Genomic DNA, 18,473 nt, shown 5'->3' on the forward strand with positions numbered 1-18,473 from the left:
AAAAGAGAGAACAGTAACTTATTAGTTCAGGTTCATGTTTTGTCTACTGATACTACATTCTCATCTACTGCTCATATACATATATAATACTGGATTAAATAATGATGTAGTAATAGCTGCTTACTGTACCTCTTTCCACAGTGACCTGCTCAAAGGGTTCCAGGACTCTGCACACCTCCTCCACCACCTCCCATTCCTCTTGGCTCAGAGCATCAAGAAGTGTATTGACAATGGCCAGGGTAGATATGATGGCATCCTTTGACTCAAGAAACCGCTTCAACATATAAAATGTTGAATTCCATCTTGTAGTGCAGTCTTGTTTAGACCTCAGCTCAGGCATCCCCATCTGGCGTTGTGTAGACTTTAGTTTTCAGCACCTACTGTGCTCCTGTGGATATATTCCACAGCTGCTTTCACTTTGTCCACAGTGGGTTTCATCATCTTCAGAGCATCTCTTACAATCAGGTTGATTGTGTGGGCGAGACATGGATGATGGGTCCATTTAAACATTTTCATGGCTTTGGTTATGTTAGCTGCATTGTCGCTAACACAACAGACCACTTTTCCATCTACTTGCCATTCTCAACAGTTCCTCTGCCAAGTTCTCTGAGGTGTGTCTGTCGCTGAACTCAAAGCAGTCCAGAAGACAGCTAGACATCGACAAATCTTCAATGAAGTGACATGCAACATTTAAGAAGTGGTTACCCTTGATGTCCAGCAGTCAGTGGTAAGGCAAACTGCAGTAGCTTTTTGGACTCTTTCCCGCACTGAAGCCTGTGTGCTCTCATACAGTTGTGGAATAAGTGATTTTGAAAGGGTTTTCCTGCTTGGAATTGTGTACATCGGATTTAGACTATTGCTATAATTTCTAAAACCTCTGTCCTCCATGATCGAAAATGGCTGAAAATCGGTGGCAATCATTTTAGCCAATGCAATATCAATTTGGCCTTGTTTTGCTACAGACAGACTTTGGCATAAACTGGTCCATAGAAGACTGAGTGGCTGTGGGTCGCGGAGAAGGCTTACTTGAGTGAGTGGATGCTGGCTCCACCACTATCACTAGCAGGCCCGCTAGTTTCTCGAAGCTCTGCTACAGCTAGCTTCACAGTTGGGTGCACAGTTCGCATGCCGTTGTAGGTTGTGCGTAGAACCGGCTCCCAATGCGAGCCGGCTCCCAACGTTCACCTACAAGAGCCAGCTCTTAGAGCCGACTCGTTCGCGAACGACCCATCACTATTGGCTAGAAATTCTCAAAGGGCAAGGAACGCAACGCAACATACATTTGTGAAGGAGCTTTCCATCGACATATACTATAATAGGGATATAGCTGAAGAAAACGGCTGTAGTTTAATTAGCAAGATGTATAGACCTAATTTGATGTTTTTTGTTTTATATTTTTCTCTGGAATGTATTTGCCGGAGTCAAAGCGGTAAGTTGTGTACTCGATGTGAAAGTGAAAGTAAACGTTTACGGCCAGGCGTGGCAAAATAATAATAAAAAATATAACTTTTAAAATCGCTTACCATATATACTGCTTTGGTATATTAGCATAATAGTCTACTTGTTGTAATTGCATTGTAGCATTTGTAGTCGACCTTTATGCGCGTTCCTCCATCCATTGTATCGGTTACTGGAAAGCTGTTGCGCACTTACAGGCCAGGAACGGTGCAATAACAACACACATTTGTAAGGAAACATAATACATTAATGAGCTTTTTTACTTTGCTTAGACCAACAAGGCATAGCATTATCTACTTTTTTTAATCACAAAGTAGAACATGTGCAAATAAGTTTATATGTTTGTAATGTGTTTGCAATTATACGGTAGTCTATATACTGATAATGACTATTGGAATTGTACACACATTTGTTTATTTGTTTAGCAGCAGCTACTCTTCTTGCGGCCCACCCAAAAAAATATGACAACAACAAAACACGGGGGGGGGCGGCTCAAGATGGTGGCATGAGAGGGTGTGACATTTCTAGCCGAGAAAGAATTTTAGGGTTTTCTCACAAAGTTTGTAGTTTTAGACTGCAGTTGCAATTTGTTTTTTTTTCCACAAAAAAATGATATCTAACCATACACTGTAGCTATTTTGAATCATTTTGTAATTAAATCAAACCATTGAAATATATTTTTGACGATTTCCAACGAACAAGCTAGCTATCGAAAAGTTTCAGCTTGTGTAGTTAAGTTAGCCTGAAAAGAGGCATTGTTGTAACTCACTCATATGCTTGCAGTGTAAAAAAGGGGGGTGAATGTGATTCATACCCGAACACCCCAACCAAGGAGCAACTTCCAAAGAAGCTGAGAAGTTAACCATCAATGAGCCAGCTACAGGACAACATCGTCCGCATCCTCACGGCTAAAATCAAAGCGAGCGCAGATGACATCATGGATTTGGTGAAAAAGAACACTATCAGTATCGTTAGCCTGAAGAAATCAATTGATTTCAATGCTGAGGAAGTAAAAACTCTGAAGCAGCAGAACGCAACATTGAAAATTCAGGTTGCAAAGCAGGAGAAGAAACTCACTGAAATGGAGTCAAAGGTAAACGAGAATGACCGGTATGGTTGGAGATGGAATCTTCGAATTTATGGAATAGCAGAAATATCTGACGAGAACATTAAAGCAAGAGTGAAGGATATTTTCAGGGCAATAGTCCCGGAGGAGGAGTGAAATGTTGTTGTTCTCTGGGTGTAGTGCACCGCCTGGGTCGGCTGAGAGATGGGGAAAACAACCAGCCACCACGACCAGTGATCATGAGATTCATCTCCAGGACAGCGAGGGATGGCCTTTCCTGTGGCTCAGTTGGTAGAGCATGGTGTTTGCAACGCCAGCGTGGTGTGTGCAACGCCAGGGTTGTGGGTTCTTGTACTGGCCCCATGGGGGGCCAGTACAAGAAAACAAAAAAATGCATGAAATGTATGCATTCACTACTGTAAGTCGCTCTGGATAAGAGTGTCTGCTAAATGACTAAAATGGAAAATGGATATGACATGGAAAAGCGCAAAGAAAAATGACTATTTAAAGAAGATCAACCTGAGGTTCGAGGAGGATCTGACAGCATTTGACAAAAAAGCTCGGAATCGTCTGCGGCCGATGAATAAGAGAGCTAGAAAGGAAGGGAAAAGTTCATACTTTGCGGGAGCCTAGGCTTTTGTTAATGGAAGGGAAATTCACAGAATTTTCAAGGTGTTTCAGCACTTGGCAATGAATTTATAGTATGTCAACTGGCTGATGATACCACCATATTTTTAAGAAACAGGAATGAGGTTTCTAAAGCGGTTAACTGTTTTGAAGACTTTTCCTTAGTTTCGGGTTTGAAAATTAATATCAATAAATTAGTCTTATTTCCACTCAGGGATTGTCACAACGTCCACAGAAGGTGGCGCCTCTCCCCGGTCGGGCGGTGCTCGGCGGTCTTTGTCGCCGGCCTACTAGCTGCCACCGATCTATGTTTCTGTGTCTTTTGGTTATGTCTGTCTAGGTCAGCACCTGTTCTGTGTTAGTTAATTAGTGGGGTATTTAGTTGGTCTGTTTCGTTTGGGGATTTGTGCGGGATTATTTTATGTCATTCCTTTTTGGCAAGAAGGGGAATTGTTTGTCCTCTCTACGCTGCGTATTTTTAGGCATTAGGGTTGCCGGGCTGTGTCCCGTACCACTGTATTTAGGAGATGTTCTCCTATTTTATTTGCGTGTGCGCCCTGCCTTGTTGTGGCATTTTTTGACTATTTATTAAACGTGTGTTTCACGGACCTCAGTCTCCTGTGCCTGACTTCACCCCTCCTGCTATTCAAGTGATACGTGACAGGGATTGTGTTTTACAGGAAGTAAATGGTATCCCAATTAAAGATAAGGTTACTTATCTTGGAATTGTTATATGTAAGGATGAAAAACACAGGAGTGAATTGAACTTTAACCCCATTATTGAGAAAACAAAGAAGAAATTGAACCTCTGGTTGCTGAGAGATATTTTGTTATATGGTCAGGTGTTAGGTTGTGCGCTACTGGTAAGAAGTCAGGTTTAGGAAAGAGGAGAGTTGTGATCAGGCGCACACTTTAATTGACAGAAGTAACAACGGACTGACGCAACTGCTCCAAAAACCTGTGCAAAGTGCGACGACAGTCACAATAATGCATAAGTTAAACAATTTAACACACTCGGGTACAACACGGTACCTGGGGAAAACCAGCCTGGCGCGTAACACGAAACGTAACAAAAACAATTCCACACAAAAACATGGGGGGAACAGAGGGAATATATATGTAGTGTGATTAGGGAATGTAAACCAGGTGTGGGGGGAAACAAGACAAAACAAATGGAACAATGAACAGTGGAGCGGCGATGGCTAGAAGACCGGTGACGTCGACCGCCGAATGCCGACCGCCGAACGCCGCCCGAACAAGGAGAGGAGCCGACTTCGGCGGAAGTCGTGACATCGGGTTTTATTGTCCAAAGCTGAAGGCTTATCCAGATCAGTTTATGTCTCCTTATTACTTTAATTATCCCCTAAAATTGTAAAGGACTTAGATAAGATTCTTTATATTTTTATTTGGAGGAACAAGCCTCACTATCTACGAAAAGATATTCTCACTAATACCCAAGAACAAGGAGGTCCTGACGTTTTAGATTTCAATACTCTATATAATACTTTTTAAATAAATTGGATTCTGAAGTATGTTAAGAACCAGAACAGTATTTGGAATGTCTTCCCTAAGTATTTATTTGACTCTGGTGGTGGTTTTACATTTTTGCTTCGATGTAATTTTGATGTTGATAAATTCCCAGTAAAGTTGGCCAAATTCCATAAGCAGGCAATTTTAGCTTGGATGTTAGCGTATAAACACAATTTTTTCCCTCACAGATACTTTATATGGAACAACAAAGATATACGATTTAAAAATAAGTCTCTTTTTTTCGTAACTGATTTGAGAATACAATTATTTTGGTTGGTCAGTTACTGAATGAGGATGGATATCTACTCTCATATGGGGAATTTCTTGGTAAGTTTAAAATTCCAATAACCCCAAAAGAATATGCAATTGTTTTTGATGCGATTCCAAGGGGGGGTTGTATCTCTTAAATTCCTCTGTGGTTGATATAAGTAACATAGATTTACATTAAAATGTATTCATTGGCAATATTAACATCAAAGATAAATGTAGTAATAAACAGATTAGGAACATTGTTTGTGATACTACAATTCCCTCAGCAAGATTCTTTTGGTCTAATATCTATGGTGATATACAATGGGGGGAAAGCATGGAAAATTGCTAACAAATATTGTACAAGGTAAAGGAAGTTTCATTTAAAATGTTACATATCATTTATCCTGTGAAACATGTTTTGGAAAGATTCAAGCTGAATATTGACTATAAATGTGATTTCTGTGGAATGGAGGAGGAGACCATTTTGCATTTGTTTTTTGCCTGTATTTATAGCAGAATGTTTTGGATTGACATACAGAATTTTGTTACAAAAAAAATAGGACGGGTTGTACTATTTCATGGTTTTGCTATAATGATTTATTTCTGAAATTCTGACATAGATTAAGATGTAGTATATTTAATTCAACTGCTAATAATACTAGGTCAATTTCATATTCACAAATGCAAATGGTCTAATTCAAAACCAAAACCCATCTGACTGGGGAAGTAGATAAAGGGCCTCATTGCCAAAATCCAGAAGTATCTCTTTAATATATTAACATGAAATAGGTTGATTTATAAGTTGCAGAATGTGTCCCACTTCTCACTAATGCACTAGTGTGGGCTTATTTGTTATTTATGTCACCTACCATTTAGACAACATCATGCAGAGCCTCTTTGACACTATTAATTGAATACGTTATTTTGTTGGCCATTACAGACCTACAGTATGATAGAGATAAAAATTTGACATACAGTAATTTCCGTTTCAAGTTTTACAGCATTGTCTGAGTAACATGGAGAGAAGGCAGATTCAGACAAATTATCTCAAATGTTTAAATGTTTTTCCCTACAGACATCTACTCCCTGAATTACATCTACACTGCCCTGTCAAAGCCAGTAGACTTGCCTGGTATCCATGAGTTCAATGCCATGGGTCTGATGAACAACAAACAGATTGACTACTATGACAGTGTGTCGAAGAAGAAGATTCCCAAACAGAACTGGATGAGGGAGAAGCTGCCAGCAGACTACTGGGAAAAAGGCACTCAGTCACGCAAGAGCAAGGAGCAGTGGTTCAAAGTCAACGTCAACATCCTGATGGATCGCATGAGGCACAACAACACTAGTGAGGGAACCCCTGCAATCTGTCCTACGCTCACCGTTAATCTTTTAAAATTGTAGGTCATTAGTTATCCATGTATATTGTCATAGAGGCGTCATTCACCTTCTTTTTCATTATTGGTTTTTCCTCTCAGATCTGCATATTCTTCAGTGGAAACATGGCTGTGAGATTGACCAACAGCGTGACGGCACAGTGAAATTCATAAAGGGCATCGACCAATACAGCTACGATGGTGACGACTTCCTGGCCTTTGATGATGTCACTATGCAGTGGGTGGCCCCAGTTGATCAAGCTCTGCCGACTAAGAGGAAGTGGGACGGGGTGCAGATCCTCAACCAGTACACCAAGGGCTACCTGGAGAAGGAGTGTGTGGACTGGCTGTCCAAATTCATGGAATATGGGGACAAAGAATTCAGTAGGGCTGATTGTGAGTACTTAAATAGTATAGCCTAACAAATGGTTAACAAAACGACCATTTGTACATGTGAGATCAGAAATAATAATGTTCTCTGTTTATTCCCTCTTTAGCTGCTCCAAAGGTCTATGCATTTGCTAAAAAAGCCAAAACTGCAGGACATGTCCGACTGACCTGCATGGCCACAGGTTTCTATCCCAAAGATGTAGAAATGAATATTAAGAAGAATGGTGTTCCATTGACCAAACATGATGGAGTGCAGTCTGCAGGAGTTCTACCCAATGATGATGAGACCTACCAGATCAGGATGAGTGTGCAGATCCCAGAGGCAGACAAGGAAACGTATGAATGTTATGTCCACCATAGAACATTGGAGGAGCCAATTGTGATAAAATGGGGTAAAGTATGGTTAATTTGGTTTAGTGTTGTTATTGATGGTTAATATGGTTTAGTGTTATTGACACAGGAAGCAATCTTAATTTGAACTGAACAGCATACTAACAACAGCTTTGCAAGTGAAGCAGGAACGAAACTGATGTTAGCTTCTGGTTACATATTGTTGCTTTTTATATATACTATGGCTTTTGTTTTGCAGATGGAAAATGTTGTGATTGCAGTAGTTTCAATGCTGTAGTCATTGGGGCTGTAGTCATCACCTTTATTGTAGTTCTGATCTTGGTGGTCCTCTTTGTTCTGCACAGAAGAGGGACAATTGGTAGGTCTTGATTTATATCAATTAACAATTAAATGTTTTTGTCGTTAAATGTTAAGAAAAGTTTTATCTAAAGTACTACTATGAAAGGTGGGCACTACGGCCAAAATCTATATGAATTTAACATTTCTATTCATTTTTCTCTTTACACATTAAAGTGATTCATGGCTTGAGAACTAGAGGTTAGTATCACAGTCTCTCCCTCTGTCTGTATACAGTGCATTCGAAAAGTATTCAGACCCCTTGACTTTTTCAACATTTTGTTACGTTACAGCCTTATTCTAAAATGGATTACATTTTTTTTCCCTCCCTCTTCAATCTGGACACTGTTAGGTTCTAATTTTCAGAGTAAATAACTCACTGTCACAAGAGAAGCTTAACCAAGTTTAATTCCTCCCAAAGGGTCGATACAGCTGTAATTCAGACACAGACATGGCTTCCCCCGTGGTAGTATTCATACCCCACTTTGGGTGGAGTCTCCTCGTCCTCCATCATTCTTGCTAAGCAGGGAGCTAAGTGATATGAGCCTTCAACGGTTTATCAGTACTGCTACATGCGATGGTGTTCCCTGCACTCAACACATTCGAAGCTTAGTTGCACCCACTATATACCTTCCTCATATAACCCTTAACTTCTGGTGTTACCCTCTAAACCTTAGCACTTCATCAGTGACTTGAATTAGTATATTTCATATTCTCAAAACCCAACAACACAATACCCCATAATGACAAAGCAAAAACCGGTTTAGACATTTTTGCAAATTATGGAAAATGTGAAACTGAAATAAGACATTTAAACCTTTACTTAGTACTTTGTTGAAGCACCTTTGGCAGCGATTACAGCCTCAAGTCTTCTTGGGTATGACGCTATAAGCTTGGCATGCCTGTATTTGGGGAGTTTTTCCCATTTTTCTCTGCAGATCCTCTCAAGCACTGTCAGGTTGAATGGGGAGCATCGATTCACATTTATTTTCAGGTCTCCAGAGATGTTCGATCAGGTTCAAGTCTGGGCTCCTGTTGGGTCACTCAAGGACATTCAGAGCCTTGTCCCGAAGCCAATCCTGCGTTGTCTTGGCTGTGTGCTTAGGGTCGTTGGCCTGTTGGAAGGTGAACCTTTGCCCCAGTCTGAGGTCCTAAGGTTTTCTGTACTTTGCTCCACTCATCTTACCCTCGATTCTGACTAATCTCCCCAGTCCCTGCCGCTGAAAAACATCCCCACAGCATGATGCTGCCACCACCATGCTTCACCGTAGGGATGGTGCCAGGTTTCTTCCCGACGTGACACTTGGCATTCAGGCCAAAGAGTTCAATCTTGGTTTCATCAGAGCAAAGTATCTTGTTTCTCATGGTCTGAGAGTCCTTTTAGTGCCTTTCGGGAAACTCCAAGCAAGCTGTCATGTCCTTTAACTGAGGAGTGGCTTCCATCTGGCCACTACCATAAAGGCCTGATTGGTGGAGTGCTGCAAAGATGGTTGTCCTTCTGGAAGGTTCTCGCATCTCCGCATAGGATCTCTGGTGCTCTGTAAGAGTGACAGTTAGGTTCTTGGTCACGCCCTTCTCCAGGTGGCCAGCTCTAGGAAGAGTCTTGGTGGTTCCAAACTTCTTCCATTTAAGAATGATGGAGGCCACTGTTCTTTGGGAACTTCAATGCAGCAGACATTTTTTTGGTACCCTACCCCAGGACAATTCCTTCAACCTCATGGCTTGGTTTTTGCTCGAACATGCACTGTCACCTGTGGGACCTTATATAGACAGGCGTGTGCCTTCCCAAATCATGCCCAATCAATTGAATTTACCACCAGATGACCCCAATCAAGTTGTAGAAACATCTCAAGGATGATTAATGGAAATATGATGCACCTGAGCTCAATTTCGATTCTTATAGCAAAGGGTCTGAATACTTGGGTAAATAAGGTATTTCTGTTATTTTTTTTATCTTCATAAATTAGCTAAAAATGTATTGCTTTTTCATTATGGGGTATTGTGTGTAGATTGATGAGAAACAAATGTAATTTTATCAATTTTATAATAAGGCTGAAACTTAACAAAATGTGGTAAAAAGGGAAGGGGTCTGAATACTTTCCGAATGCACTGTACATGTCATTTATCAACACATTGAATGTTACATATAACATACTTTTGACATTAGTTATAAGGACAATATGATGCTTTAATATCAGAACAACAATCAAACTTAAAAAGGTGTTCTATGTAACAACCAATACTGTTTAGATTTCCCATTGGGTTTTGAATAAGGACCCATTTATCCTATTACAACATGATCTTCTTGTACTGAAACAGATATTTTAGTAATATCTGGAATGAAATGAGTGACTGTTTTCTCCCTTTTATTAGCCAAAGATGATGAAAGCAGAACCTCATCAGACTCTGGTAATCTAATATCCGTTGACCCATAATAAAAAATAAAATACATTAAGCAGACGCTTTTATCCAAAGTGACTTACAGTCATGTGTCCATACTTAATATCAATCCAAGACTTAGATTGTATTTGTTTACTAATTACTTTGAGACTGTAGAAAGACAGTTTCCCTCTGACACTATTTCAGGTAAAGGCAGTCAGAACGCAGGGTCCTCAGACAGTGGCAGTGGGGAGGACGTTAAGAAGTCAATGCTGCCTAAGGGAAGTAAGTCTAGATTGATATCAACCCTTCTGTCATCTCTTCAACTTGCAATTTGGATGGTTGAATAATTCAGTGATATCCAACTCAAGTCTCAAAGGGTTCTTCTGGTTCCTCTAATATTTAAATGTTGCTTGTTTATTACCAAAATAATTTCCTAACGAGTAATTATGGAGATAGCATAAAATGAGTATGAATTATATGCTGCTTTGGTTTGTCACTTAGAATTGGTTACTTTAATGTAATAAATACATTTCCTTTGTTGATCTTACAAAGTTTGCATTTGTCAATAAATAGACAGTTTAGAACATAAGGAATATCACTTTCAAAATGTCACAGATAACACTTGTTTTATCACCAAAAGATAAAGTTAAAGATCCAAACCACTGGTTGGTTAATTTAATAACATTTTTATTCAACCTTTATTTAACTAGGCAAGTCAGTTAAGAACAAATTCATAGGTGGTATTTGACACCATCCATTTGTAATTAGAGCTGAGTCATGTCAATTATTGTCATGGGTAATATTTTACAACATTGCACTGTAATGTATGTGTTCAATCTAATAATGCACATCTTTTCCATGTTGTCTATTTATGTGCAGGTGTCTAGATGACCGTTGGTGGCCAAACTTCCTGACCGGACCATGAAGGACAGTCAATTCATTTCATCATTTTATAGTATGGCTAGAGCTGTTTCGGTGTGGCCACGAGTCATGACGGCAGTCAAATTCCACATGACCATTTAGTCACGTTAATTAGACTTCTCCAAGGTCTGATGCTGCTGATGGTCATTAGTATCCTACCAAACTGGCTAACTCTATTGTCCCTTTAATCACTCTGAGATCAATGCAAATGTATTCAAAAATCGAATCAAACATTTCACGAGAGCCCTAGAGGTCATGATGCTCAAACATTTCTATAGGCTATGCAATTGCGTGAGGAAACAGAATGATGGTCATTATTAAAAATAGGATTCCATCAGCTTTCTATATGCTAGGTCTACTATATTTTATTTCTCAACTATCCTAGTATTAAGCACATTGCTTCACTTTAAAACAGGAGTATGGCCTACTGACGCATTTGTTTCAGCTGTCCCTGTTTCTATACAAGTGCATGATAATGGTCCATTCTAAATCAAAACAAATTTCACACATATATTATTTAATATATGTAAAGACAACATTAAATCAAGAATAGTCTGATGGGTGACAATATTAGCCTTGAATGATGACTATCACTTGAATGATATACAGTGGCTTGCGAAAGTATTCACTAGAGGTCGACCGATTAATCGGAATGGCCGATTAATTAGGGCCGATTTCAAGTTTTCATAACAATCGGTAATCGGTATTTTTGGCCACCGATTTGCCGATAAAAAAAACAACCTTTATTTAACTAGGCAAGTCAGTTAAGAACACATTCTTATTTTCAATGACGGCAGAACGACAGATTTTTACCTTGTCAGCTTGGGGATGCAACCTTACGTTAACTAGCCCAACGCTCTAACCACCTGCTTTACATTGCCAAGGTAAGTTGCTAGTTAGCATTAAACTTATCTTATAAAAAAAAACAATCAATCAATCATAAACACTAGTTAACTACACTTGGTTGATGATATTACTAGTTTATCTAGCCTGTCCTGCTTTGCATATAATCGATGTGGTGCGCATTCGCGAAAAAGGACTGTCTTTGCTCCGACGTGTACCTAACCATAAACATCAATGTCTTTCTTAAAATCAATACACTAGTATATATTTTTAAACCTGCATATTTAGTTAATATTGCCTGCTAACATGAATTTCTTTTAACTAGGGAAAATGTGTCACTTCTCTTGCAAACAGAGTCAGGGTATATGCAGCAGTTTGGGCCGCCTGGCTTGTTGCGAACTATGAAATAACATTGTAGGTTGTGCGATGTAACAGGAATATTTAGACTTATGGATGCCACCCATTAGATAAAATACGGAACGGTTCCGTATGTCACTGAAAGAATAATGTTTTCGAGATGATAGTTTCCGGATTTGACCATATTAATGACCTAAGGTTTATTATATTATAGTTAAGTCTATGATTTGATATTTGATAGAGCAGTCTGACTGAGCGGTGGTAGGCAGCAGCAGGCTCGTAATAGTCAAAGATATATGATTTAGAGAGAAATAGTCGACGCGTCATAATTCCTGTAATAACTTGCGGCTGAACTTGAAAGGGGTTCCTTCGTTATTTTACCGTTCATGTCTTCCATAGAGAATGTCTTGATCTACTTCTAATAAGGTCTGTGTTTTGTGCTTAAACCGCCTCGGCGTTTTGATACCCGTGTAAATCTCACTAGGTAACGTTTGTCAACATATTTTCATAAATCCCCTTTACAAAAAAAATGATCTTCGCTTATATTGATCAGAGTTATATCCTATGGATATCTACACAGTTATAAAATTGGCAAGGTGGTGTAAGCCTAAACCAAACACAGACCTTATTTTAAGTTAATCTAAAAATATCCTATGGAATAAATGAAGTCATAAATGTCATGGGAATTGTGACTCGCACTTTGGTAGTCAATTCTTACCATGCCCATTATTAAAATAGGATTTCCTGCATATAGAAATTACAGTTTTTGTTTTCAGCATTCATCACAGGTAACTTAAACTCTATTTTTATTGTTCAAACAGTTGAGAGTATTTGTCTCCTAAGCAGACTCTTCAGTATCGTTGTCACTTCAGAGCTGTGTGTGTGTGTGTGTATATATATATATACACATGTAAAAATAAAATAAATCATAACAATAATCGGCCGAATAATCGGTAGCGGCTTTTTTTTGGGCCTCCAATAATCGGTAGCGGCAGTGAAAAATCATAATCGGTCGTCCTCTAGTATTCACCCCCTTGACATTATTCCTATATTGTTGCCTTACAACATGGAATTAAAATAGATTTTGGGGGGGTTTGTATCATTGATTTACAACATGCCTACCACTTTGAAGATGCAAAATATTTTTCTTGTGGAACAAGCAAGAAATAAGACAAAAAAAACGGAAAATTGGAGTGTGCGTAGCTATTCATCTCGGGGTGATGAGAGGTGTTGGGTTTGCGCCAGACATAGCGTTTATCTTGATGGCCGAAAAACTCAATTTTAGTCTCATCTGACCAGAGTACCTTCTTCCATATGTTTGGGGAGTCTCCCACATGTCTTTTGGCGAACACTTTAAGCAATGGCTTTTTTTCTGGCCACTCTTCTGTAAAGCCCAGCTCTGTGGAGTGTACGGCTTAAAGTGGTCCGATGGACAGATACTCCAATCTCCACTGTGGAGCTTTGCAGCTCCTTCTGGGTAATCTTTGGTCTCTTTATTGCCTCTGATTTATGCCCTCCTTGCCTGGTCTGTGAGTTTTGGTGGGTGGCCCTCTATTAGCAGGTTTGTTGAGGTGCCATATTCTTTCCATTTTTTAATAACGGATTTAATGGTGCTCTGTGGGATGTTCAAAGTTTCAGATATTTTTTTATAACCCAACCCTGATCTGTACTTCTCCACAACTTTGTCTCTGACCTGTTTGGAGAGCTCCTTTGTCTTCACAGAGTGTGTGAGTTTGAAGTTTGGGGAAGATCATTTTCACCATAAATATGCATCTTTATATACAAAAAGAAGCATTACATGCGTTATCGCATTTGTGGTCACTTTTGAGAATAGTGTTTTCCTGCTAATGGAACATTTGCATTTATAGCCTACTGCTATGTGCGCATTGCTGCGCTTATACTGTGAAGAAATAGCCTAATAGTTCATCAACATTTTAAATGTTCTCATCTATGGCTTCAGGCTCATTGCTTGAAACTGTTTTTTTTATGCTAGTGGTTGTATTCATTTAGGATCTATCGCATCCCACAACTGTGCCAGACTGTTTGGAATATTTATTATTTGCACAGAATAGAATAGGTTAACTTTTGTACTATGGGGGATAATAGTGAATGTATTCTGTTGTGTATTTCATTATTTTACTGTTGCAATGGATGTTTCTTAGAGGCATCTTTAAGGTATTTGTATAATGCTTCAGGGTTATATAAGCCTAGAGGTATATGCTGATATGTTTTGATACCTCTGGCCAAACAATATCTTGTTTTACGTTTCTGCAAATTTATGTACAAATTATTATGTTGTTTAATATAGAGCATTGATAATACTTTGGGTATTTGCAATATCGTTTGTTATGATTGTTTATCCTGGCCAAGATAGGCAGCACCAAGTCATATACAATTACAGACAGACGACATGAAAAACTAAAAGTAAAAACCATTTATGGTAGTGGCCATAATGATATCATAAAATGGCAAATGAAAAACATTGACAGGTCAAGGAATCGGCAACAAAATCCTTCATCAATGATTTAAAAACACCAATCGGGACAAGTTCTTCCAGTTTAAAACTATTTTGGAAGGCGTTCCAAGCCGATGGTGCAGAGTACATAAAAGCCTTTTTACCAAATTCAGTTCGGACATTTGGAACAGTCAGCAGGATAAAGTCCTGCGAACAAAGAGAGTTCCCATCACATTTCTGAATAATAAAAATGCCCAAATTAAATGGTAGTAAACCCAAAATGGCTTTGTAAAGTATACCAGTGACTGAGCCTCCGAGTGACTAGAGAAGGCAAGCCAACCCTATTTCAATCTAGGGCCCATTTCAAAACCGTTCACTGGGTTTCCAAGCTAAGACAAAGCTACACTCTTGAATTCATTTGCAGTGGAGTTTCTTTTAATATCACCTTGTAAACATTTATTTATGGAGAACACAAATAATTCCAACATGCAGTCTTGAAGCTCGAGACAAAAATATATTTTTTTATCTTATGCCAGAAACTTTGTCAGCGTTTTTTATGAATGTGAAAGGTGTTATGAACTTTACCTGTGGACTAAATGCATTCACAAAATTATTTCATTAATTTCTCATGGCATTACTCTGTTACAATTCACTAAACCACTATGTTACATGACTTATTGCATACATACATGCCCACAGACGTACACACACACACACACACACACACACACACAATATATGTAACCTGTACTGCTTTTGAAACATTCTGTATGATTTGTTTTTCTGAATAAAAAAAACGTATAAAAGCCCCTTTTTTGCACGTTCTATAATTGAAAATAGGGTCTACCAGGCATATTTTTTTAAAGATCCAAAAGTATAGCCTGTTGCACATGAATTTATCTACAGGAGGATATTATTGGCTAATGATAACAGAATTGTAAGCAACAACAAACAAAAATGTGCGTTCTGATTATGAATGGTGTGCAAAGACAAGGTATTGACTATTGCTTATGAAGTACAGTTTCATCAGAGAACAGACTTTGGATTTTGTGCAACACCTGTTCAACTTAATGATCAGGATCAACACAGGAGTTTACTTGTTAGAGAAAGCTAAGAGCACACAGTCATAGCATCGTGGGGCGGACTTAAATTAGACAGAATTGTGTATACTTGTATATTTTCAGGACATACAATACATGTGAGTGTTGAAAACGTATTTTGTAAGAATAATTTTACTTCTAGAAAATGTATCATAAGTGAAAATAAAAGCGCTTGGCAGAGCCATATAAATACTGTATATATACATTGCTCAAAAAAATAAAGGGAACACTTAAACAACATAATGTAACTCCAAGTCAATCACACTTCTGTGAAATCAAACTGTCCACTTAGGAAGCAACACTGATTGACAATAAATTTCACATGCTGTTGTGCAAATGGAATAGACAACAGGTGGAAATTATAGGCAATTAGCAAGACACCCCCAATAAAGGAGTGGTTCTGCAGGTGGTGACCACAGACCACTTCTCAGTTCCTATGCTTCCTGGCTGATGTTTTGGTCACTTTTGAATGCTGGCGGTGCTTTCACTCTAGTGGTAGCATGAGACGGAGTCTACAACCCACACAAGTGGCTCAGGTAGTGCAGCTCATCCAGGATGGCACATCAATGTGAGCTGTGGCAAGAAGGTTTGCTGTGTCTGTCAGCGTAATGTCCAGAGCATGGAGGCGCTACCAGGAGACAGGCCAGTACATCAGGAGATGTGGAGGAGGCCGTAGGAGGGCAACAACCCAACAGCAGGACCGCTACCTCTGCCTTTGTGCAAGGAGGAGCAGGAGAAGCACTGCCAGAGCCCTGCAAAATGACCTCCAGCAGGCCACAAATGTGCATGTGTCTGCTCAAACGGTCAGAAACAGACTCCATGAGGGTGGTATGAGAGCCCGACGTCCACAGGTGGGGGTTGTGCTTACAGCCCAACACCGTGCAGGACGTTTGGCATTTGCCAGAGAACACCAAGATTGGCAAATTCGCCACTGGCGCCCTGTGCTCTTCGCAGATGAAAGCAGGTTCACACTGAGCACATGTGACAGATGTGACAGAGTCTGGAGACGCCGTGGAGAACGTTCTGCTGCCTGCAACATCCTCCAGCATGACCGGTTTGGCGGTGGGTCAGTCATGGTGTGGGGTGGCATTTCTTTGGGGGGGCCGCACAGCCCTCCATGTGTTCGCCAGAGGTAGCCTGACTGCCATTAGGTACCGAGATGAGATCCTCAGACCCCTTGTGAGACCATATGCTGTTGCGGTTGGCCCTGGGTTCCTCCTAATGCAAGACAATGCTAAACCTCATGTGGCTGGAGTGTGTCAGCAGTTCCTGCAAGAGGAAGACATTGATGCTATGGACTGGCCCGCCCGTTCCCCAGACCTGAATCCAATTGCGCACATCTGGGACATCATGTCTCGCTCCATCCACCAACGCCACGTTGCACCACAGACTGTCCAGGAGTTGGCGGATGCTTTAGTCCATGTCTGGGAGGAGATCCCTCAGGAGACCATCCGCAACCTCATCAGGAGCATGCCCAGGCGTTGTAGGGAGGTCATACAGGCACGTGGAGGCCACACACACTACTGAGCCTCATTCTGACTTGTTTTAAGACATTACATCAAAGTTGGATCAGCCTGTAGTTTGGTTTTCCACTTTAATTTTGAGTGTGACTCCAAATCTAGAACTCCATGGGTTGATAAATTGGATTTCCATTGATTATTTTTGTGTGATTTTGTTGTCATCACATTCAAATATGTAAAGAAAAAAGTATTTAATAAGATTATTTCATTCATTCAGGTCTAGGATGTGTTATTTTAGTGTTCCCTTAATTTTTTTGAGCAGTGTATATATCCTACATTATTTTTCAAGTCAATAATAAACTTAAAAAGCCATTTTCATTTACTGCCGAGGTGGTAACCTAGTGGTTAGAGCGTTGGGCTAGTCACTGAAAGGTTGCTAGATCAAATCCCCAAGCTGACGAGGTAAAAATTTGTCGTGGGGCCCCTGAACAAGGCAGTTAGTTAACCCACTGTTCCTAGGCTGTCATTGTAAATAAGAATTTGTTCTTTTCTGACTTGCTGAGTTAAAAAAATATATGTTTCTTAAATGAAATAGACTGTTTTGTTCATATTATTTAAATTGTAATGTTATGTTCATATTATTGATGACAACTCAAACTTTTTGTTTAATGGTAGGCTAGTTTTGAAGGTCCTTATATTGCGATGTTTCCTTGTTGCCGCTGGCAAGTTCCATTGACTACACACCTGAGAAAATAATTTTTACTTGGCAACATGATTAGATCGTTTGATTGGTTGGAACTGCCAGGTGTCAGGTGATAAGACTAGTATGACTGGCACATAAAAGTGCTTAGTCTCCGTTCTAGTATTATTTAGTCTCTTTCAGAACAACAAATTAGTCTAATACATCATTGAATTAAGAAAAGTTATAATGGATTGACTTATTAGATAGTTTAGATTTCATACCAAAATGATTACTATGACGTTACTATGCTAACTAGTATCTATTATCATATTTTTTTTCATAATCTCTACCTAACTTCTTTTACATCTCTACCCAGGAGTTGTGGCTAACTAATTTGCTTCTCTGTGTAACCATTAAAGACATGATTGCTGAGTTACATCTACACTGCCCTGTCAAAGCCAGTAGACTTGCCTGGTATCCATGAGTTCACTGCCATGGGTCTGATGAACAACCAACAGATCGATTACTATGACAGTGTGTCAAAGAAGAAGATTCCCAAACAGGACTGGATGAGGGAGAAGCTGCCAGCAGACTACTGGGAAAAAGGCACTCAGTCACGCAAGAGCAAGGAGCAGTGGATCAAAGTCAACGTCAACATCGTGTAGTTATTTTACTAAAACTCCCAAGATAATTAACTTGCAATGCGCAAAGACGACTGGACTTGACCATAGGTGTGTCATTGCCTCCTATAGAGTACCACAGTCATAATACCCATAAAACCTAGAGGTCAAATGGTTCCAATCGTTTTTCCACTATTAATTTTACCCATAGGGGATTTTATTAACACTTAACATATGGGCTGTTTTGTGTAGACTTAACCTGGCGTG

The 18,473-nt window shown here is 39.6% G+C and overlaps 1 protein-coding gene across 1 annotated transcript; it reads left to right on the top strand.

Annotated features, from left to right (window-relative positions):
• The first annotated feature begins 1,199 nt into the window (after nucleotides 1-1,199).
• Nucleotides 1,200-11,320, top strand: LOC106588378 (major histocompatibility complex class I-related gene protein). The gene is made up of 9 exons (XM_014177293.2): nucleotides 1,200-1,429; nucleotides 6,009-6,281; nucleotides 6,412-6,705; nucleotides 6,807-7,091; nucleotides 7,289-7,408; nucleotides 7,564-7,587; nucleotides 9,760-9,795; nucleotides 9,973-10,050; nucleotides 10,648-11,320. Exons 1-9 carry the CDS (start codon nucleotides 1,360-1,362, stop codon nucleotides 10,653-10,655), a joined length of 1,188 nt encoding a protein of 395 aa, XP_014032768.2. The 5' UTR covers nucleotides 1,200-1,359; the 3' UTR covers nucleotides 10,656-11,320.
• The last annotated feature ends 7,153 nt before the right edge of the window (nucleotides 11,321-18,473 follow it).

The sequence above is a fragment of the Salmo salar genome, chromosome ssa27 (genome assembly GCF_905237065.1).
Source record: "Salmo salar chromosome ssa27, Ssal_v3.1, whole genome shotgun sequence".
NCBI lineage: Eukaryota > Metazoa > Chordata > Actinopteri > Salmoniformes > Salmonidae > Salmo > Salmo salar.

What these genes read in the sequence shown, in the direction of transcription:
- LOC106588378 (XM_014177293.2), top strand. Translation starts at nt 1,360, where the DNA reads ATGTATAGACCTAATTTGATGTTTTTTGTTTTATATTTTTCTCTGGAA. An exon ending in TATTTGCCGGAGTCAAAGCG is followed by an intron (nt 1,430 to 6,008) that starts GTAAGTTGTGTA and finishes TTTTCCCTACAG; the next exon opens with ACATCTACTCCCTGAATTAC. An exon ending in TCATGGCTTGAGAACTAGAG is followed by an intron (nt 7,588 to 9,759) that starts GTTAGTATCACA and finishes CCCTTTTATTAG; the next exon opens with CCAAAGATGATGAAAGCAGA.